Source organism: Pezoporus wallicus, unplaced genomic scaffold, assembly GCF_028554395.1.
Source record: "Pezoporus wallicus isolate ANWC-B61680 ecotype Strahan unplaced genomic scaffold, APGP_CSIRO_Pwel_v1 contig_8166, whole genome shotgun sequence".
NCBI lineage: Eukaryota > Metazoa > Chordata > Aves > Psittaciformes > Psittacidae > Pezoporus > Pezoporus wallicus.
The window spans coordinates 2,742,536-2,765,967 of NW_026638114.1; the positions used below are offsets into that span (position 1 = coordinate 2,742,536).

At 42.5% G+C, this 23,432-nt stretch overlaps 1 protein-coding gene across 4 annotated transcripts; it reads right to left on the reverse strand.

The window, feature by feature from the left end:
- Positions 1-447: 447 nt before the first annotated feature.
- TBC1D9B (TBC1 domain family member 9B) lies at positions 448-22,666 on the reverse strand. Of its 4 annotated transcripts, none has more exons than XM_057409536.1 (22): positions 22,434-22,666; positions 19,928-20,038; positions 17,270-17,388; positions 15,965-16,193; positions 15,096-15,354; positions 14,282-14,489; positions 13,939-14,151; positions 13,614-13,772; positions 12,860-13,010; positions 12,242-12,456; positions 11,380-11,497; positions 10,402-10,687; positions 9,609-9,738; positions 8,356-8,454; positions 7,470-7,538; positions 6,447-6,687; positions 6,019-6,084; positions 5,786-5,857; positions 5,332-5,382; positions 4,230-4,277; positions 3,673-3,779; positions 448-2,903 (listed from the first exon to the last, which is right to left on the reverse strand). In XM_057409536.1, exons 1-22 carry the CDS (start codon positions 22,549-22,551, stop codon positions 2,211-2,213), a joined length of 3,762 nt encoding a protein of 1,253 aa, XP_057265519.1. In that variant the 5' UTR covers positions 22,552-22,666; the 3' UTR covers positions 448-2,210. The 4 variants fall into 4 exon arrangements, with proteins under 4 accessions (XP_057265519.1, XP_057265520.1, XP_057265518.1 ...); XM_057409537.1 differs by having other exon boundaries at positions 5,332-5,364; positions 13,614-13,775; XM_057409535.1 differs by having other exon boundaries at positions 13,614-13,775.
- Between the last annotated feature and the right edge of the window lie 766 nt (positions 22,667-23,432).

Below are 23,432 nucleotides of genomic sequence, written 5' to 3' on the forward strand. Positions count from 1 at the left end.
CAGCGCAGCCGCGTCCGAGACCGCCCCCTGCCGGAGGCGAGCGGCCCGGGCCGGTGGGGACGCGCTCCAGCGGGCAAAGGGGGGTGCAGCAGCGTCCGCTGGGACCGGCTTAACGAGAGCTACCCCGGCCCGGCCCGGCCCGAGCTGAGCTGAGCTGAGCTGAGCTGCCTTCAATGGGCAGGGCAGAACACGAGGGAAAAGGAAGGGGAAAGAAAAGAAGAAGAAAAAAAGGAATGAAAAGAAAATAAAATTGGAAAAAGGAGAGGAGAGGAAAAGAAAAATGAAGAAAAAGGATAAAGAAAAAATAAAATGGGGAAAAAAGATGGGTAAAACAAAAAAAAAAAGGGAAAGACAGACAAAAAGATGGAACTCCACATCTGCTGTTTTGGATAATCACCATGGACAGGATACAAGCAATACTCCACAAGCTAAGAGAAACAGGAGTCATAGTGTGTAGGATTCTGGTTCCTTTATTGAGTACATGACATGAGACAGACAGACTGTGTAAAATCACATGTATTATTTGTAATTTAAAAAATGACAATAAATTACTGAATAATTAGTAAAAGCAGTTTGACTAATGGCTGCTCTCCAGTGATGCAGGACACAGGAGGCAGAGAAACAAGGAATATGTACCAGCTGTGAATACCTACAGAGACTGTCACAAGGAGGAATTAACACCGATTAGCATGCCAAGTAGTGTTAAATGGGAACATCCAACCGTACGTGTCCTTCCCAACCTTCACATTCTGAATCCCAGCCAACAGCCGTAGCAAACCTTGCCTTCAGTGCGGGCTTAGCTCTCACTCCTGCCCTGCAAGGCAGATGTCTGTGTACTGAGAGGAATTTATCTGTAGGAACAGAATTACTTCTCCATCCTCGGAGCGCATGCCCTACTACCAGAAAGCTAACTCTTAGTTTCTTCTGGTCTTAACTGATCTAAAAGAGCAGTCACTCAGTCTCCCAGTTATTTTGTCTCTAACTGGAAAAGAGATCTAGTCTATTATCGAGATTTCCCACAAAGGGCTGATGGCAGAGGGCCACACTGCTTTGAATTCTTCCTCTTTGAGTGTAATTGCCCTTTGATGAGTAGGAATTTCTAAGAGCATGTCCACTGCTGGACTCTTTGTACAGGAGATGCTCAGGAAGGACACACTGAGTAGCTGCAGGTGATACAATGCTCCTGCACATCTCCCTGCCCCACAAATTTGCAAGGGTTGACTGATCAGACTGTTCTTAGGGGTCCTCCTAAAAACTGTACCCATCATTAGCTAGTAAAAATAGAGAACAGACAAGAGACAAGGGATGTTTCCTGTACTGACAGGAAAAGTCCAGCAGACCAGCATGCCACTGCCCTGTAACACAGGCTGATTCACCGCCTTCTAATTTAGGAACTTAGTCCCTCACTATAACCATCATAAGACCACTGATTGACTTAATATTACTCTGCACTGAGGTCAAGGAGCTTGTGGCTTCCCAGGCAAACCAAAACCAATGGATTTCAAAGGATTAGTAAAGGAAATGCTAGAAAACCAGGTTTGTCTGAAAACTCTTGAATGCTGAAGGAGAACGTGATCATACACTACGAAAATGCCAAATCCCATCTGAAAGAAACCTGCAGACCTGAGAAATGTCCGTGTTTAGATCTGAGGGTGCTGGGAGCAGTGGGCTGACTTGCACTAGAGCTGCTGAGTCACAGAACAGCACTGAAGAACTTACAAGACTATTTCTGGGTCAGGGCCCTACAGCACTTGACTACACTGTGTTAGCTCCCAGGCTGGCAGACAGCGGTGGACATGGTTTCAAGCCAGGCTGCATCTGCTGTGCAAGTTACCCAGGAGCCTACAGCAAACAAGGGCAGGCAAGGAGCAGTTACTGTCTGAAATAAAACTTCATTAAAATAAAGGACAGCAAAAGGCAGACATGCACAATTTATGGTGGTAATTCTGTATGTCAGGAGCTACTAGGTTCTAATGGCTCTCGAGAATATAGACCTAACTCCACCAGCCAGAGTAGCCAAAGAAGCACCTACAAAAAAGTCACTGTCAGATGTCAGAAGCCCCTTATCAACTGGAATCTATTGTAATTGTGTAGCTACTGGTCTCTGATTAAACAAAAAAGTCCCCAAACACAAAATACCAAACCGTTCTGCCATCTGCCACATTATCTCCCTGCTGCATCTCCCAAAGACAATTCCTGCTTTCTCCAGTTCACCCTGACACGGAGGAAAGTTCATAATCACTGGATGAACTGAACTGCCTCTCTACTTTCTTCTGATCTTTGATCTTTTGGAGAATGTTGACTTTCTTCTCAAAGTAGTTTACAAGGGCTGCTTCCGTCAGCATGGAAGCTAAGATCTGCTCAAAGGAGATAGACCAGTCAGTGTCAATGGTGCTACCATACCTGGCAGCTGAACTGCTGCCTTCACAACCAACCAGGACCGTGTCATCTGCAATGTCTTCACACTGCAGGGAGCCTGTGCTGACCATGGAATAGGAAGACATGGACATATCATCTTTGGTTTCATCATCTGATAGCAGCTGTAAAGGAGAGCTTTGTCCTTCCCCTGATGCATCTCCTAGAGTTTGGTTCTCCTGCTGTGGTTTTTCAGGCTGAGCATCTCTGCAGGTTTTGTCCTCATGGTCAGCTTGGGGCTGCTGCTCAACTGCTGAATTCTGACTCTGTTCAGATGCTGGTGACTCCTCTTCACTCACAGGATCTTGGGTATTGTTTGTTTTGCAGTCCTCAGACTTCCTCATGGGCCTGTTGGAGAACTTTTTCCCAACCTCTCCAATTCGCAGAAGGAGACTGGCTACAGTGGCAATGGCATGATACAGCTCTTGCTCCACTGGGTCCTCACTGAACATGTTGTAAAGGGTCTTGCATAACTCTATGAATTGTTCCTTTAAAAGACAAAGACCAAAAAAGCTGACAAAGTGATGAAGCTGAACAAAGCAACAGATTAAGCAACAGGCACCATCTTGGCAGACTGTTTATCTGCCTCCCTACTAAGTAAATGGCAATTTGCTGTACTGATTAAGAACAGCCCAATGCAGGCAAACTCCTTTCTCTGCTATAGTGGCTAAATGGAGACACAGCTAGCAATTTCATAGTGGTGGAGTTTTAATACTGACAAATGAACATCTGAGAAAACCTAACATTTTACTTCTAGTCCTGCTATTCTTTTGTGGCCAGCTTCTAAGCATTTCCAAACCGGTTTAAGTAGCACCCATCAAGGAAATCAGGGACAGAAAAGATCACACCAGTCATCAGAGTATCTTTCCTGTAACCACATTCTCTGCTCTTCACCAAGCAGCTGTAACTTGAGGCAATGCAAAACCAAAAAAGCCAAACGAGTTTATACGACTGAAGGCACATTTGAAACTGCTCTGGAGATAAAACACAGATTGCAGTTCTTATAGGAAAAATTGTTCTGGGAGGCAGAGAGGATCAAATACATTTGACTGGTGGAAAGAAAGCAGTTTGCCCATGTCCACTGGGAAATTCAACAGAAACATGTGGAATTAGGGGCTACTAAAGCTCACCAGACCAGAACAGCAGGGTAAACAGCAGGCAAAGACTGAGCATGCTGGCAAAACCACTGCACACTCTGCTGAATTCCCCACTAAGCTGTCAGTCACCTAATTGGAAACCTTCACATTCACTTCTTACCTGGCTCATTTTGGGAAGATCTTTAATGGTTTCTTTCCTGGACTCTTTTTCCTTGGCCCACATTCTTAGGTAGTACCTGTAGTCCTGTGGACTGGTACCTTTCTCCTCTGTAAGGCAAGAATAAGCCACTATTGTCAGGTGGTTAATGGTTTCAGGCTTCAAAAGTGAACGCTGTGCAAGCAAAAATCATGCTGGAAGATGGTTTTACTGACAGTTAGGAAAGCATCTACCAGGAAGGCTGCATTGTTTTCTGCTGGTTTATCTGATCCAGCTCAGTAGAGCAAAATGTTAATACTGCTGCACCAGTCTGACTTCTCCTAAATGAACTCTATGAGCTGACAACTTGCCAGACATGAATTACAAATGTTATGCTCTTGGTATGTAAAAGTCAGAGCAGTAAGGCGTGAGAAAGCTTTATTTCCCATCTCACATCTCACTCTACCTCTGTGCACAAGGGACACTTTGAAAGGTTTCCTTGATACAGCAAAGGACAATGAACAGTTCGTAACAGGAGAGTGACAAGACTAGAATGTGGTCTCTATTGATGATGGAATTACCTTTTTCTGGACCATTCTCATTTGTCCTTCCTTTATCTTCTTGGGTTTCTAAAAAAAATACGGAATTCAAAAATCATGGTTAATAACTGATTTTCAGCAATACAGTACATGAAGAACATAAGATAACTCATGAATATGTTTAATATTAGGATAGATCTGACAGTCCCACATCGTGCTTAGATGAGTGAATAGAACAGGATGGAAGCAAGAGGATGATGGGATGATCTGGGTAAAAAGCCACACTGAAAAAGGGGATTGAAGAGCTGAGGTAGAGGGCAGAACTCTTAAAAGAAGGGTGAAACATAGATATGAAAGACAGCTGAGCAATGCGATGGCTTAAAGAAGTTCAGTTATCCAAATCAAGATAATGAACGGAAAAACCCCAGACGACTACTGAGCACATATGTGACTAGTATCTACACTCACCATTATTCACTGACTTAACTGACACTTCGGGAGCAATCAGCAGAGTCTAACTTCACAAACTTTGCTTCTGCTTCCCTATATTGTCACCAGACTATACAGAAAGTCTTGGCTCAACTCAGACTGTTCACTTAGCCACCCAGCACCAAACAGTACAATTACCCCTTGTACTTACTCAGATTTTTATTTTTGGAGCACTATTGCATTTTGGTAAATGTTTAGCACAATTGACATATTTTGACCTCCTATTCGACAACCCCTAAAATAATGTTTTAAGAAATACAGTAAATTAGTCTACTAGCAGTTTTACAATACACTGGCATGAATCATTATTCCTTTAAATTAGAAGATCATGGAGTAGACACAGGTGTCATCTGCCCAGGTCAGCAGCCCACATGCTCTGCTCTGAGCTTATTTTCCACCGGCCAATGTCTAGGGTGAGACAAATTCCACTGGAAAAAAAGACGGACAAACCCTATTTTGATCTAGGTTGAAACTCAATAGTTAGAATCTACTGAAAGCTATCTAACTACTCATAGCATTTTATTCACAGTGGGACTGTCAGGAAAAGAGGAGCAGCAGCTACAACTTCAGAGTATTTAAAATAGCACACTGGTGTGAGCAGATGATATCAGCATGATAGCCATGCTCAATGCATGCACATAATCCATGGACTGACCTTGAGACTCACAGTGCAGGCAGAAATCCAGCTCTGAGACAAAAGGAGATACTTGAGCAGCAGAAAAAGGGTTTGAGGGGACAATATCCCAGATAAAAGAGAAGTAAAGGCCAGACACAGACAGACACAGAGAAGGAAACAAAAACAAGAGAGAGACAATGAGACTTGCATGAAAAACCTAAATCATGGTGGGAGACAGGGGCTGGTAAAAGCACACTGCACCTCCTCAGCAGTCTGTGACTGTGATTCAGAGCATGCTGTGTTGTGCATGAAATGGGCACTGAGGAGTTTAAGCTCCAAACTTCTTTCCCATTATGCAACAAAGACAGCAAGTTCACATACTCTTATTGCCGCCACGAGACCATGCTTTGCACAAAATCACTATTTATAGCACATGGATTTATGCTGCAACTCCTGCCTAATCTGAGAGGTAAAGACAGCAGTGTTGTATTACCTTCTGCTGTAACATCCTCTGTGAAATAACTTGTGGCCTCCAAAGCAGACTCTGTCTCCTCTGGGTTCAGAGCTGTATTTACAGAGAAGGAAATGTTAAGATCTCCAAGCTAATTGAACAGCAGTTATCACCCACTTCATTAGCAAAATTCATGAGGCATCCCTTTTCAACTGCAGGTCAGGACACACCAGGCTCAACAGTAGCAGTATAGAGAAGCAATAGCAATCACTCACCAGGAGGCAGATGCAGTTTGTACAGTACTTTGAGTTTTTCAGTAAGGTCACCATGGTACATCCCACCTGCAAAGAAAAAAAAGCAAGGTTAAGAAAAACAGCCCTTAGGATAAAGAATCACCCTGTGCTCACAAGCTCAAACCAGAATGAGTTCACATACAACGAGGAAATGATATCCACACAAAGGCCTGCGCAGAAGCACTAAAGAAATCCACAGCAAAGCTGCATTTTGTTTTGCCAACTGTTTCCCAAAACAGGAAACAGTGCAGCAGCAAAAAGGCATTGTTTGTTCTCGTGAACCTCACTGTAAGGCAGCCACCCTCCCCTTGTGACAGTGCAAACACCACTATCTCCTTTCAGTTCTCTGCTTGGAAAAGGACAGAAACCTGTTTCGCAATGCTATATCATCTCCAAACCCCACCACTTACTCATCCCTGTGACAAACTCCTTGAAGTTAATGAGAGAATCCCTGTTCTCATCCAGAAGCCGGAACAAACGCCCCGCTAGCACCGGTGTATGTGCGCCACAGGACCAGGGGGTCAAAGCGATGAACAGCTCTTTGAACTGGTCCATGTCGATGCGATACTGCTCCAGGTAGGGTAAACTCTGATCCCGGCGGGCACCTGCAGCACGGTTATTTCCCCAGTAACAGCTCATCAGATACTTTGCCTTTGGAGGGAAAGGATTAAAAGGTCAGATTATACTACACTACAACAGTCCAAAGGAGTGGAGACTTTGCTGTAGCTCAAGAATAGCATCAGGAAGCAAAGGAGAGATATTCCAAGACACACAGTTTATCTTCCCCATTATTATTAGTGTTACCTAACTACAAAATAATACAAAATGAAAGAAGAGGCAGGGATTTTGTGAAAAGCACGAAGAACAACTTTAAGTGAAAAATACAAACCCCATTATTTCAGGTTTGAACAAAATGTCACTCAGGCTTTACTGTAACAAGTTTAAGAACTAAGCCTCTCTTTCTCAGTCTCCAGCACAATGCAACTGAGTTTGCAGTGACTTGGTAAATGAAGTTGGGTAATACCACTCCTTTAAAAAAAACACTGACAGACAGAGGCAAAGCACTTAAGTAATTTTGTCACAATTACAGATCAAATCAATGGCAAACTTGAAAACAAAAACTGAGGTATACTCAATTCTAGCTCCCCGTTCTAAGTGCTGTGTGTCATTTCTTCCATTGCCTCCACAATCTCTTTCTGAATAAGTACCATTCAAATACTGCAAATGTGTTTTGGCTATCTTCGGGGGAAAAATAATAATCAACCAGAACATAATATGGCCAGTCGTACTGGCACCATGTATAACAGAATGCCACATCTGTTTCTGATAGGCTGGATTAAAAATCAAAGCAAAGTCATTTCTTCCCTTTCAATTTATTCTGATATTTGCTCTCTCTGTGTCAGAACATATTCTTCTTCATTCCAGCTTCTTACCTTGAACACTACATACAGCTCTTCTAGTTCCTCAATAGAGAAACCAATGTCACCTGACACAGCTCGAACCTATAGTTAGGGAGAAAATAGAGTGAAAATTTTATTTCAAAGCTAGAAAAATTAAATATGACTCATGGAAAAATCTGTGTAATATGGAACAGAAACAAACAAGTGCAAGGTGATATGACACAAGATGGGAGGGAAAACATAACCATTCTAATACTTCCTGCTGCTATGAATTATATGTCAGGAAGACAGTTTCTGGTCATGCAGAAACTGCTGACATTTGGAACACCTAGAAAAAATTGCTGCACTTATTCCTTGTTTATGCAGGGACCTCACTGTGCAGACTGTGTTGTCCCTGCCTATTGCTTTTATCTTCAGATGTTTGACCTAGATGTATTGAAAAACAACAGTGAAAGAAAGTTGTGGATGAGATTCTCCACCTAGAACATGGCAGATAATTGCAATAGATATGGATACTCCCCTTTGGCCATGCACTAGCATACTCTTTAAGTGGCAGGTAAGTAAGTACCTGCTGGCTAGCTTTTCTCAGAGGTTCCAGGCAAGTAATGAAACAGACAGTACTAGGCAATGGAGACTATTACAAGGCTTACAAGTGGCATTTATCTCCCTCCATGCCAAATATCTCATTCAATCATGCCCTCGCACTTCAATCCATTTTACTAGATTAAAGAGAACCATGTGAAGTAAGAAAACTGAAAATATATTATTACAGCCAGTAAATCCATTTTTCACATGAACTGCTATTCTGTAAGTCACTCAAAACTAGGTTTGCTACAGTGCAAACTTTCTAGATGCTTACAGCAAAACACACTGCATTTATATGCCATCTGGTAGCTCATTCAATCTGGGAGTCACATACCACACTCTTCTTGGCTGTATCCTCCAGAGACTGGATCACTTTTAGCCTTTGTTTAAAACGCATTTGTTCAATGTCATCTGCCTTCAGATTGCTAAATTTCTACAAGAAAGGAAGCAGACCAGGTCAGCATCATCTCCTAAAGAAAGAACAACCCCTGTTCAATTACATGGTTTTTAACAAGTGCACTATCCCCTCAGAGATGATTTAACCCCCCTAGAAGCCTTTTACCAACAGCAAGAAGATGAGACAAAGCTTGAGCTCTATTCCTTATTCACATCTGTCCTGTAAGAGAACTCATATAGAATTCATGAGAAATCCAGCATGAGAGGTTTGAAAAGAACAGCTGAAAAAGCTTCTGTCAGGACTGACAGAAATACAGATCCTGTACTGTGGTGGAGATAAGAGTACAGACAGGTTGGCATTCCTTCCAGACATGTTCTTTTCTAGGACCCATGTGAGATTCAGCTAGAAACACCAAAGTTAAGAGGCTTTTCTACTGACGAGGTCGGACAAGTAAGATGAATTTGGCAACTTTTTTTGCAAAAGAAATCAAGAAGAGAGATGGCAGATTTGAAGAAACAAACAAAATGCGCAGCAAAATGATGGCAGCCTGACTGTAAGCAGCTGGAAAGGGACAGGATGAAAAACAGGAGATAAAAAGCGAAATGAACCCATGTTTCACACAGCATAGCAGAGAACTGTCAAACACCTGTTCTTTTAACTGTGTTCTTTTCATCATTCATTTGCAAATTTCTTCTGAGTTTGTTCTCAATAAGAATAATGGATATGTCCACCAGTGCAGAGGTATTTCAACAGGTCACCTTCCTATTACTGTAACTTGGATCCCAGCACAGGACTCCTGTGCACGTGAATAGGGATGCTTCCATGTTTCTGCAGTATACCTTGCCATTTTTATCCTTAATTTCTTTCCCTAAATCCATAGCACTGACAATCCCCAAATATGAGTAAGAATGGATGATTTTTTAGCAAAGCAGGAAGAAATCTCTGGTATGCAATTTTTACTTATTTGCAATCTTCATTTTAATCTCCACTGGTGCTGGGGAGACTCTTTGTAATCTGCAGTAGCCAACAGCGCTAAGTCTTCACTCATACCAAACATGTGGATTAACGGCTTGAGCCTGAACTTAAACACCTCAAGCTGTGAACATTGTTCAGATTCAGGCTGCACAAAGTATAAAACTGGATGTTACTAGAGAAAAGTCTCTTGGGCAAAAACTAAGCCAGAACCTTACCTCATAGGATGTTTTGATGAGCTCAAAGATGTCGATTTCCAGTGGTGGGTCATCTCCACTTGTCAGTAAAGCATGCAAGTGGGGAATAGGAGGAGAGACACTTTGTCTGTTAACTACATTGTCCAAATATCTGTGGGGAAATAAACAGAACAGATGCAAGACTCCAGGATTAGAGTCCAGGAAAAGAAGTCATATCCTAAACACGTAATTCCCAACTTCTTTGTATCATTAATCTAAACATGTAGGGCAATTTAATTTTTCCCAGCTAACCTGCAATGCTACACTCAATGAATCTGAAGTTGATTTTCACCCTATTTTGGGGAGTACCTACTCTTTTTAAAGTGAGCTTTTAGTTGTAAGCTGAAGATCTTGCTGCACACATAGAAGAGATTCACATTTCAAACAAGAAAAATACTGTATTTACTAGATTTGGGAGATATCTGCTTGATAAAGTTTTGTTATCCAGGCAATTCCTGCCAGGATATGTTCATATTACAGATTAGAATTTGTCAGTGAATTTCAGATAAACAATGCTTTAGAGTTCAAATTTAAACTGGGATGCAGGAATGCATTATACTGCAAAGCAAACAATTCCAGAAATATGGGATTCCTTCACACTTGAGCTGTAATTCAATTTCAGCTCTTGTAGATAGCAATAGCAAAACTCTCTGGAGCTCAAGTTGCAACTAAAGTGTTATCTGTGACCTGCTATGTCAGGGAATTAAGTAGGAAGGGATGATGGCTAAAAGGGTACCATTACTATTCCATTATAAATAAGAACAATGAATGGTACCTGCCCAGAATAGTCATGGCTTCACCTTCATCACAGCACTGTAACAACTTCTCCATGTTGGCATCAAGTATGGCCAACGACACTTGTAAGATGAACTTGATTCCCTCATAGAAAAAACAGTCGACAATGACCACGGCACTCTCAAAGGGCATGACACTGAGAAAGAGAGTGAGAAACCAGGAAAGGGATATGGTGGAGATAACTCCTAGGTCCTGCATCTTTTCTGACAGCTGTGGCAGATACTCTCGTGTAAGCTCTTCAAAGATGCCCTGGTCGACCAATGCACCTGGAAAACAAACAAAAACAATGGCAGAATTCAAACTGGTGGTATCATGGTACTACACTAGCTAATCAATTATTAAAATATGAGTTCACTTCGATTTCATATAAGCCTCTTAATATCAGAACTAAAACGGATACATTTATTTAGATTTGTCTCCTCAATAAAGCAAACATATTTAGACAGATACTACTTCTACATTGCAGAGCATGTAGAAACAAAATCTCCCACTGATCACTGAATGCATTTACCCTGAATGAGTGGAGAACTACTGCTATTATGGTATTTACATCAAACTACTCTTTTATACAGACCAACCTTAAAAGCTCATGAAGCAGAGCTTTCACTAACCTTTCCTGGGAGCCTATTCCAAAGACTTAATAAACCATTCAGATGGGTAAAAAATAACCCAATAATCTTCTTCTAGATATGCATCTTCACTGCTAATGGTTCCTCCTGCTATCAATTTTTAGTGACTTCATCTTCCTTGTTACTACAAGGTAGTACTGCTACCTTGGTAGCCTGTAGTGTCTCCTCTTACATCTCCATTAAACACCTGCAACTTTAAAGGTTGTTCTTCATCATCTTAAAAATGCACCATATTTAATTCATTCTGAACAACAAAATGCTACTGAGAGATGCTGGTGCAGCTGAAGCTCAAAAATCCAGGCTCCAGCGTGAATTTGAGAAAGACTCACCGACTACTCTTGTGTTGTAGTAATCTGGCAACATCCTCTCACATAAAGCCACGAGGAGCCAGAAAGCCTCTTCCTCATTGCAGTACAGCAGCAGTACTGATGTAACGATGTTCATGGCCTACGAGCCAGCACAGTAAAATGCACAGAGGAGAAAAAGATGAAGATGTTCATGAAAGCTCTGTCATTACAGACCAGCTAAACTTAAAAAGCATGAATACAGCAAAACTGTCACTAAGAGTCACATCCATTTCCAACTTTTACTGGTATCTGAGTCAACAGATGACCTTGAGCCAATTTACCTTCCTGTTTCAGTTCCTCTGTTTGTGAGGCAGCAAGTAATATAATTACTTTTTGTCAAGCATTTAGATCAATCAGTGTGACTAACTACAATTTTCACAGTTTTCATAAAAAGCTTTTTAACAATTTGATTGTAATAGAACAATATAATAGAATGCCTAATACCAGAGCAATACACAAAATGAATCTGAATTTCCACTGAGTTGTTTCAGAAATGAGCAACCGGCTTGGTTGTCAATATACTGCCTATGTTCGTCATCACTTATTGGATCCAATTGCTCTTTTCCATGAAACCATTCGATGTTTTTCCTGAGCTAGGGAAAGCTCTAACAGGAAAACTCAGAAAAGACTTTCACTACACCTAACAGAAATCTGCAGAGTCTATTTAACTGCTATATCCAAGGGATAGCTAAGAGATCTTGCAACATCACCACTTTTCCTGCCCTCACACCACCATGTGGACAGCATGAAGGAAAAGCTTGAAACTTAAAAAAAACCTGCAGAAAAAGATCAAGTCAATCATGGTCATCATGTAGACCTAACAAGTCTAAGGCTTCTTTCTTACCTGACAGTACCCAATTGTTGGATTTCTGAATGCATAAGCTGTTAACACTCTGCGGAGGGCAGCAATTCCCAGCTCATTCTGGAAGGCAGGATGTTCTGGCATAGAACGGTGCAGATCTCTCTCTATTTCTTCTGTAGCAAGATTGTACTTTCCCATTGACTTTTCCACAAGATCTGCATAGTAACCAGGATGAGTCACCATCTCATTCCAAGCCCCTGTAATGACAAATAAATATTGCTTCACCTTTTGAGCTCTAGAATACAGATTTTATACCCACAGTTTCAGAGATGAGGCAGCCAGGAAGAACTGCACGAATTCATTAACTATGAATAGATATGACAGTAACAAACTCATTGTGAAATCATCATGTTAAGAGTCTAGGTCCCAACACAAACGCAGACAAAAGAAGCTAAAGAGCTTCTACACTCATAAAAACCCGTAATGTCAGGAATGCGATCTCTGCATTTTTGGCACCACCACCGTGAAATGTATCATTCAGATGGGAGTTAACTTGTGATTAATTTATTCTGAAATGAGCTAAGATTTATCCCTTTTCCTTTGAGATGTGCAGAAAGCTTATTCTTAATAGCTGTCAAAATATGCAGCACAACACCCTACCTGAGAAAAGGAGCCACAATTCTCCACGAAGGTTCTCTGGGATTCCTTTTTGCACCAGCTCTCTTGTCTTGGCAGTGCGATACATACACATGCCTCGCCCATATTCAAAGAAATGGATGTTCCAAGACTCTTCTTTCATCTTTTCCTTTGCCTTCACAGAAACAAACATGGCCGTTTTAGGAGATTAATGCATTTTTATGTTTGTAGGACAGGTAATTTCTGGGTATGCTCAGGCCTACACTTCACAAGAGAAATGCACTGCATTGTGACATTTGAAGCCTTTATTCTTCTGCCTGAATGAACAGGTGCATCCTAACCTACACTGTTCTGAATCAGTTCTGACCTCACTTAAAGTCAAATCTTTGAAACACTAACATGGGCTGTGCAATGGCATCACACCTTGCAAACCTGCACATAAACACAAGGAGAACCATGGCCTAAGATGATTAACTAGCAAGCAGAGATCTCCTTTCTTGATTTGAAGAAAAGCAGTTCTTCACAGACATGAATTTACATCCCAGAAACACAGTATCACTTATTTCTCACCCTCTAGTGAAGCATCTCAGGTATCTCAGTACTCATAAAGCAAGCTGAGGGTCAGGTTACATCCATGCAGCACTGTCACTGTGACAGACAAAGCAGTGATACTGCAGGACTGACTAGGGATAAAATGAACTTGAAGTCAGACCAGGACAGAAAATCTGCAACCTACTGCAAACTAGAGTTAATTCTTTTAAGTTAAAATATTATTTACCCCTTTGGGTCCTGAAAGCTCCTCGGAATTTCTTCTGAAGAGTTTGAGTAGTCCCTGTGAGGCTGTTGGCACTTCCCCGGCACAGAAGTTGATAGGTCGACTGCTGAGAGCAGACACAGGGCTAACAGCAAGTGGGCTGCTGGAAGGCAACTCTGGAACCTCCTGAACAACAAAACATAAAGCAGCTGAGCTCAGGCAGCCTCCCTCCTCTGCTAATTGTCTAACAAAGAGACAGCATTTGCTGGTAAGGAGCACTGTTAAAACACTGTAACAAGCATTATTCTGAAAAGCTGACAAATGCTCCTCCCCGCTATTCCCTTAGTACCTCACAACCAGGATCAGCCGAATTCCACTTCCATTCCCTGTCGCTGCCACATGGCTTCTTGGATGGTGTTCTCTGCAAGAAGTCAGAGATTCTCTGTACCAAGAAATCTCGGTCTTTCAGATTGGCAAAGAAGAAGGTCATTTTACTTTTAGTGCTGATGGACAGAGGGCTGGGCAAGACACTGGAACTATCTGCTTTCTCAACTATTGTCACCTAGAAGACAAAGACAAGGGCCATTTGGATCTAGGAGATTCTCTATGATCTATAAAGCACTGCACAAAAGACAGAAGCACACAAGACAAGAAAGGCCTATAGTCTTAATACACAGGTAAGAAATCCCTACCTCCCTGAGAGGAATGATGAGATGACAGGCCTCCTCTGCCTTGCTGGCAAAACAAATGTAATTGTTGGAAACAAACATCTGGCCAGGAATATGCATCTTGTTGAATGGTGTCCACAAGGTACAATCTGTGTGTCCATCCAGGCATTCATCCTTAGGCAACCGGAAAGTGGCACGGTAGCACTCATTTTTGGCTCGAGCATCCAGGTCTCTGAAGAAAAGTAAAGAGTAATCCACAGAGTTTTTTTCTCACTGGAAAAACCCACTCCAACACTAATGTTAATTGTTGACTCCAATCACAACCTTCAGACTGTGCTGTGTATTCTTAGTATTCATTTCTCTAACTGAGATTCCACCCCTTATCTGACTCCACTTTCAGCTTTCAGACATGCTTCACTGACAATGTATGTCCTGCAATACAAGACAAAATATGCAAGTGCAGAGAGCAGTCCCCAGCAGCAGGATTTATTACAATACAAATGTGTATTACTTTTTAGAAACCTTCAACTTCAGACAATGGGGCTGATGTAATTTTCTTCTTTCACTTATTTTTTAACAGGATTTTCAACAGTTTGTGGTTGAAAATTCCTCCTGACCATGCCTACTCATGCATGAGTAAGATATGAGGGTGTATGTGATTTCAGTACCGGTTTGGGATGGGAAGAAAAAAAGATCAGGCAGAAGTCTAATGCTAGGAATAACTGATACAGCCAGAGCGAGAAAATCCCAGAGGTAACTGGGAGCTACACAGTAATGCAGATTTATTATAACAATCCCCTGTTATTTGTCTTGTTTCCTCACTGCTGGAAACACATACCTTTTTAATGCAGAGATGTTCTTAAGAGGCTTCCTGGGCTTCGGGAGAGACTTGTCCTGTAGGAAGCTCTCATTATCCAACAGCTGCCGCATAGCAATATTAGCCAACTGCTCCATCAGCTTGAATGTCTCATTGATGTTGAGAAACATGGAAAAATAAAGTTCACTGTCCCTTGTGCTTACTTTAATGCACTCAGGGAACAGCAGCGTGGCATTTTTTTCTAGCTGGGTTACATCCACCCACTGGATCACCAGTGTAACTGGGAAAAAAAAAAGATTAAAACCCCTATATTACCATTTGAGGCAAAACAACAATCAGAAATGAGGCTCAAGGGGCCATTAAGCTCTCAGTGTAGCAGCATTTTTTCCCCTGCTTACACATGGACAATTCTTTTACTGGGTTCACCAAAAATACTTGGAAGTAATCCTTGTGATTAACTAGACTAGAAATAATGCAGTTACAAAAGGACTATCTCCTATCCAGTAAATGCCTTCAAGTACAATTACTCAAGTTTTCACTCTTTCTTTCCAGCAAATTAGCTTTTAACTCAGGAGTTCAGGCTCTGTAAATATTGGATCCTGGTGGTGGTTCCAAATAAAACTCACCAAGGTAAAAATACTGCTTGGTTCTCCAATCCAGTTTATGTAAAACTTTGGTTGTACTTGTACAACAACTGACTTAGGTATTCAGTCTAAACATCCCTGAAGTGCCTATGAGTGTAAGGACTGATCTGTGCATTGAGCTAGAGCCCAAAGGATTCCTAAAAGGGAAAAAAGGCTGTCATCTTAAAAAAGGTCACACACAAGATCAAGTGCATCAGAAAGTTCATGGTAAATGGCAGAAAAACAACTATCAGGCTTGCAACTCACCCTCTTTGCCCAGCAAGAAGGAGTAGAAACAGAGGTGATTGACAGTGAGGTACAGCCATCCCTGCCTGGGTACACGGCCTTTCCAATAGCTGCAGGAATAGTAATTGACCAACTTCTCCACCTCGGGCATCCCAAACTGCTTCCGCATTTTCAGTTCAGCCTCTTTGAATTTACCTGGATCCTCTTCACTCTGGGGCTGCTCATTCTTGTTCTCTTCAGCAATAATTCCCTGAAAGGACATGGGAGGAGAGGGGGAAGAAATGAGAGAAGTAACAGAAGGCAACATGCCTGCTGACAGACATAATGGACAGCAAAAGGTCACAGCAGCAATCCGGAAGACAGAAAGAAGAAACACGACACAACAGTTACCATTTCTCCTGTCATGTTAGAGAAATGGTAAAGACATGTAGAAAGAGCAGCCAGATAGCCTGAGAGTCTATGATCTGGGATCCATTCCTGAATCATGCAGCAAGCATTCGCATTTAACGTTTGACTGAGTTTCTCCTGGCTGGCCTGGTAACACTTTGAACACCCTGCAGGAGAACTGAAGTCTGTTTTCACTTGCATACATGCTTCTTCAACAGGAAGAAGATCATCTGCCAGGAAGAGCAGAACTCCACAGTCTGTCAGATCTTGACTGGCCAGAAGGAAAACACAAATGACCACAATCTCTCTCGCACACAGAAAATACAAACAGTCTGACAGGAGTACTGAAAAAGACTCAAATTGCTGCTGTTCAATAGCAAACTGTATTTATAGGTTTCTACTCTGGAGAATTTGTGGGCTGGGAATCTGAAGTGGGTTCCTTGCACAACAAGCAGACACCCGTCTGACCCAGAAGGCAGTGGAAATTGGGGTGCAGTTTCTTTACAACTTACATGCCTTTTAGAGCACTGTGGCAGGACAAGTGTATTACTTGCAAACTAGAGTTCTCCCTGCTGTATTTGTTGCTACATGAATCCTTGTTAAACATTCTCTCTGCATCAAAGGTATAATCAGCAAGGATTTTAAAGAGGTATATTTTAATTAGTAAGAGCATCCTAAGCAGCCTGCTCCCTGAGATCTACTGCTTGTAACTTTTTCCCTCACACAAATACCTTTGGCCAGTGTTATGACTGCAACATGATGCTGATAATACCATATATATTCCATGACAATTTCAAATGTATGTGTCTGAAAAGGGAGCAGGGAGAAGTTTTGCAATGGAGCTCTTCCTCCCTCCCTCCCTCCGGTAAAAAATCCTTAAAGCCACCTCCTCATTCTTTCTCAGGATCTGGAAGTCCTTCAGGGAAATGTGTCACTTACATGTATCTTGCCCTTCACAAAGGTGGTGATATCTTCTTCATTATCAAAGATGGAGAGAGTCTGCAGTAAGTTATTCTCCAGCCATTCCCAATGCTTTGTGATCTCTTTACGGGATGACCCTAATTGAAGGGGTGAAAGATGATGGGAAGAGCAAAGAAAAAAGAAATTAGAACATGGTCTTATTTTGCCCTCCAAGTTCACAGCAGGAAACTAATAATTACCAAACAGTGATGAAGAGAAATCAAACACAATAACCGCATACATGTCAAGGATATTTTATGTATACCATTATGTTTCTAATGAAATATCTCCACTGCCACCAAGGACAATAACACTACCAACAGACCACCCTATCTGCCAGCGCACACCAAACACAGCTTTTTTCCCCAGATAAAACGTGTTCTTATGTTCCAGACAAGAAAACCTCTTTTAGTTCCTGGTATTGTGGAGCAAAAATAATTAACTTTCAGTAGAATCCTGAAGTTTTTGCACCTACAGAAGAACTGAACCTTTTACACCTACAAAGAGGTCCCGTATTCCATGCTCAATGGTCAGCAAAAAGCATAAAATTCCAAAACAAAAAGCAAGCAAATATTCATGTCAAAGTGTTTTACTTTCCTAAGTAAAAAGGTCTCACCAAACTTCCTACTAGTTCGTTGTCTTTAACCATCTACAACAGCTCACAAAGGACAAGCTGCACTCTCTAACCAATTTGAAGAACTTTTCTATAGAAAGTTACCTTAGTTGACATTATTTCAAAGATTTGTGTTTACTAAAAGATTTCCTCCTCTCTGTGGACAGCTATCACTGTGGTCTCTTGCAGACAGAAAAAATGCAGAAAAATTAAAAAACAATTTATATTCTTAACAAGAGACATGGTTCAGTGCAGAGAAAAAGAAACCTGTTTAAACACAAGTCAAAGACATTTTTAAGTTTCTCTTTGCCAAATTCCAGTAAATTCACCTTCTGAAGTTTTACGCAAGAGCAGTGGGATATCTAAAAAAGTTAACAGCACGCCTCCCTCTACCCGGTTTTGTTGTGAGTACACTACACCTCTCCCTGTGGTTAACAATGGAAGAGAAGACAGCAGCAGACACCCAAGCTGTTCCCTAAAGCTACTGCTCTACCTGACTTTAAGAGGCAGCTTCAGCAATGAAACACTCTTCACGTATTTGCAGTTGGACACCTAACCACAAAGCCCAACACCACCTAATCTGTGGTTTCATAAGTAGAAATAACTCCAAGAACTGAAACTAAAAACTAGAAGCAAGTAAGCTGTCTTGTCTCAAAGCACTGCAGGGCTTTGAATTTGAGTCTGTGTGTACAGCCCAATGGATCAGGCAACAGTAAGTTTACTTGACATCTGTGCTAGCCATCTGACAGTGTTTTTAAAGCACTAATGATTTCGAGTAATACAAAATGGCTTATTTTAAGGTCACAGAATTATCAACTATAGGATACTTTGGTTGTCAAAAATTCTCCACAGGTCCAGCAACAATGGCAGGGGAATAAAAGTCTGAGTTTTGTTTTGTTTCAGGAGCTGCATCTCTCACCAAGTCGCAGCAAATTGCTAAAATGAGCCAGGCCTCAGTAACTGACATCTAAGAACAACATTAAAATTGCATACAAGAACGAGTAAACCAATTCCTACAGAGAGAGATGTAAGAACGAAGGCCGGAACCTTTGGCTGTAAGGCCAAAGCTGTGTGTATCACCAGAATGCTGCCACTAGTATTTACATATGATGAATTGTACATAAAAAGTACACATTTTTCAACTGGAGAACCATATACATTTTATAACTTTAAGTAATTTCACTCTGACAATCAAATGAGAACCAGATATAATTACAAAAATACTCTGGATGAAGACAATGCATCTACTCCTGTATAATTATTTATCAAACTCCATTCAGTTGTTAGATAGCTCAGCTCATTTTATCATGTTTCATTTCTTAAAAGTAACTGAGATATAGAGGATATCAATTAAAACACTCCTGGTATTGCATAAAAATAACACACCCATTCGTGTTAAGATACTATAAAATTTCAGATTTGCGCCATATGTGGCCACTAAATATTCTGCTTTTTTCTACGCAGTTTCTGGCCTGCCATTTTGTTTCTTTCTTCCTCTCTGCCTCCTCCTTCCTCAAAAGGGAAACTTTCTGTGAAACACAGCAACTTCTAAACCTTGTTTCAGCAGAATTTAAGTAGCTCTGCAAGGGAGAATATTATGGTGGTTGCCTGGGGAGAAGACAGAAACAGTGAAAACAAGACATCAAGATGTCTGGGCTTAGCACATAGTCACCTCATGCTCAAATTTTATGTCTCAACCACAAAGTGAGAAGTGAAGATTCTTATTATAAACAGAAGTGGTCTAACAAATACGTCCGAAGATACCTTTCTCTTTAGCAACCAGCAGGACCTAAAAAACTTAATCAAAGTTTATCAGCAGATATTAGGAGGTTGTACCATGATCACTTCTCAAGTAAAGGAAACCAAAGATTTCTGATGTTTTAAAAAACTATTATTGTAATGTTTTATACAGATATAGTGTATCCACAAATCTATTACAGATGTGGGATCACTGATTATCTGAACCAAAAAGACAACAGAATAATAAAAATTCAGCCTCCAACAAGAGTCACATCACTACATACCACATGCCACTGCCCAGTACACTTGAGAGTCCTGAGTCTGGTGCAGAATACGGTATGGGGCAACTCTGGCACTGGAATCCAAAACCACGTCTAATGTTCCCACAAGAAGACCTAGGAGGCAAAGAGGGAGAAATTAAAACAATGTATTACCAAAATGAAGAATTGGGTTAATTAAAAATAAGGGTTGAAAACTAGGGAAAAATGATGTTCCTATGACCTATGCTGTGACAGAAGAACAACGGCACCTGGTTGAGACAATGAAGACGCACATCCAGCCACTGCAGGCAAATTACCTATAAACCAACTACAGCCAATCCCACTGGTAATGGAGAAAGTTTAGATGGCAATTAAGTATCTCCTAAACCTCATTATATTCCTCTGCCTTCCTAGGAGAGTTTTCTAATACAAATGAAATGTAATTTCCTTTGTGGGGATTTTGTTGCCAATAGTGATTTTTAAGCCCACTAAACTAAAACACCAAAGAGTTTTCAATGCTGTATATTTCAGCATCACCTATGCAAACAGCAGGTAAGATAACTCATCCAAACTGGAATCAAGCAGCTCCAGAAAAACTGGTACTCACAGGTTTCAGTGTTGTTTCTGGAAGTACTTTGATTAAACAAAGACAGAAGGAGAGAATCAGAATTTGGCAATACAGAAGTTCAAGTATTTTTTGTACATGATGCTAAATAAAAAAGGAAGCACTTCCAGACTAAATACTGACAGCAACTTTGTAAAGCAGACCCATATATTTCAATTCACTCTATTTTCTAGATAAATCAAATATCTAAGATGATAGTTTGCTTTGTTATTCTACATAATGTACTATGAACATTTTTAAGGCAAATTAGTTTTGCAACTTCCTCATGATTAGAAGTTTTCTAACATTAGAACTTGGAGAGCATGATTCTTCCTCTCGATCTCTATTTGGGAGGCCCAGGCTCAATCCCCCTGCTCTCCTCTGTATGGCTTGGGCAAGTCTCACCCATATCTCATTCGTTATCATGAAACCATATCTCATTCGTTATCATGAAACACGCTACTTCCTCCCCTTTATCTCCTTTGGCTATCCAAAAGCAAGTAATAGACTAGGAATATACCACTGATCACAGTTCAACAGAAATGCCATCCACAGCAAGCTCATCTAGTAATCCTTAAACCAAATACGTATGTATCCAGCACAGCAGGATCTCAATTTTGGCTCCAGGTTTCTTGTGTACAGTGTTAGAACGGGTGTTAAAAAGCCATTTTGCATACTTCTTATAACAATAACAAACATGTCAAATATTGGCACATGGATCAGTGAAGACACATTGACATGTTTAAGAATCTAAGTACAACAGCAACTTACTTAAACACCTTTCCAGCTTTCAGGATGAGTATCTACATTCTACCTCTAAAATGTCAACTTGCAGCTGTACAGCTCCGTAAGGAGGACACGTGGCTTTTCACATGTAAGAGCTCTGAAGAAGACTCTCTTACTGAGCTAAACTAGCTCAGGAAGTAAACTGGCTCCAAGCTTCCAATAAGAGATCAGCTCAAACATTTCCAAAACAGCACCAGGCATCACTGCTTCTTGCAAGAACCTGGGGAACTCCAGAATACCTACAAGGCTACATGTGAAATTAGACAATTAAGTTATGCTGCATAAAACAGAGCAATTCAAAACAGTTTTGAACACTGTGAACAGCTGAAACACGCTAAGGGTGTCTATCAGCTTGTGCCATTTCTGCAGTCAGTGTGTTTGGTTAACAGGGCTAATGCGTGAACCTGGTTGTGTGCAACACACAAATGTAAAAAGCACATTTTGGTTATCCATGTAACTCTGTCAGCATTTTGCCCATGAACGGGGTGTTTTAAAAGTGAGGGGACTGCTGTGGTGTTGTTAACATTGTGCCTTGGTCACTGCGACATTGTTGTAACAGTTTCTGTGAGCAAACAGGGTATCAGCCACACACACGCACTGGGGTTGCTCCATCGCTATCGGGCACCCACACAACTTCACCCCTGACCCAGGCACAGCAGTTTTGGTGAAGGTATTAGTTTAAAACCACATCTCACTTCCATCCTCTAATTCTGGGGGAAATGCATAAAGAAAACAACTCGGCAATTCCAGGCAATGCGAGGATGACAGAGGAGCCATTCCTGGCAAGCGAAGAGGGTCACCCCAGCCGCCCCCGGCACCATTATTCACCCTCCCTTGTGCATCAGCACGCAGGGGAGGCCCGGCCGCAGCGCCAGGCGCCGCACAGACCCCGTCGGACGGAACGGGCTCACCCCAGCCGCCGGGGCCTCCATCTCCCTCCCGCTCCCGCCGCCGTACCGAGGCGGGCAGCTCCCGCCCGGCCCTGTCGGAGCCCGCGCCGCGGTCAGGGAGCCCCTCAGCGCCCTCCGGACCGGGCCTTGCAGGGACACAGCAGCGGGGCAGGACATCCCCCCGCTGCCCCCGCAGCGCCTCCCCGCTGTGGCCGGGCCGGAGCCTCCCCTCAGCCCCGCCGCGGCTCACCCGTGAGGCCGCCCCCTTTGCCGTGTCCCCGCCGGCGCTGAAGCAAGAAGAAGGGGTTGGCCCGCTCCGTGACCCACAGCGCGCCGGCCAGCAGCACCTCCTCGGGCCCCAGCCACATCGCGGCGGGGCCGCTGCGGTGGAGAGGCACGGAGCGGAGGAGAGCGGCACTGGGCCGGGCCCGGCCGCAGCGGGGAGGCGGCGCCGGGGAAGCAGCCGGGCCGCGCCGCCGGGTCACGGGGCCGCGACGGCGGAGCCACGGCGCCCTCTGGCGTGCGGGCCCCCTCACTGCAGCGGGGCGGTGCCAGGCTGCCGCTGCGGCGCGGGAGCGGAGAGGTGGTGGGTTCGAGCCCCAGTCCCCGGAGGGGAAGGGGTCCAGTGCCAGCTGCCTGCCCCGTCCTCGGTGGGCAGCTGGGGTCCCCTCCGCTCCTTCTCGGTGGCACCCTGCACTGAAAAGATCTTTGCTAGGGCAGTTCAAGTTTCAATAGGGTAATGTGCTTATATAGCAAAACACCAGGCACATGAATATTCATCTTCCTGTGCAGCCCCACGGGACCCACTGAAGCTGCTGTCAATCAAGATTATTGAAGTGCTCCCTCCCATTGTAGTTTATGCAGTAATTTATTAGCAGGGAGCTCCCGGTGTAGGGGGCTACAGTCAGCTTTAAGTCCTTGTTTTGCCGTTCTGGAGCCCACACAGGGCTTGTGATCAAGTCCAAGGATGATCTTTGCAGCAAACAGGAAAGCAGATGTGGGTCCTCCTCATCTCTTGGCTGCAGATCAGTGTCCCACTGAACCGCTGTTCTTGGTTTAAACATTGACATTCACCGTGTCAGAGATTATTACCTGGCTCCCAGGAAGGCGGGAATGCCATGTTTTCTTTAGCCTATAAATCCTTTAACCCTGGGATGATCTATCTTCTGTGTTAGTGTAATGCCCTAATCCCTGCTGGAGCCTTTGTACACTACTGCAATATAAATATTTATTAGCTGGCTCATCTTTC

Excerpts from the sequence above, each read along its gene's own strand:
- TBC1D9B (XM_057409535.1), bottom strand. The coding sequence starts at position 22,551 with ATGTGGCTGGGGCCCGAGGAGGTGCTGCTGGCCGGCGCGCTGTGGGTC. Across the intron at positions 16,194-17,269 it reads TTGTGAAGGGCAAGATACAT|GGAATTATTGCTGAAGAGAA; the intron begins GTAAGTGACACA and ends ATGTCCTTTCAG. Across the intron at positions 13,776-13,938 it reads CGGCTGATCCTGGTTGTGAG|GAGGTTCCAGAGTTGCCTTC; the intron begins GTACTAAGGGAA and ends TTTGTTGTTCAG.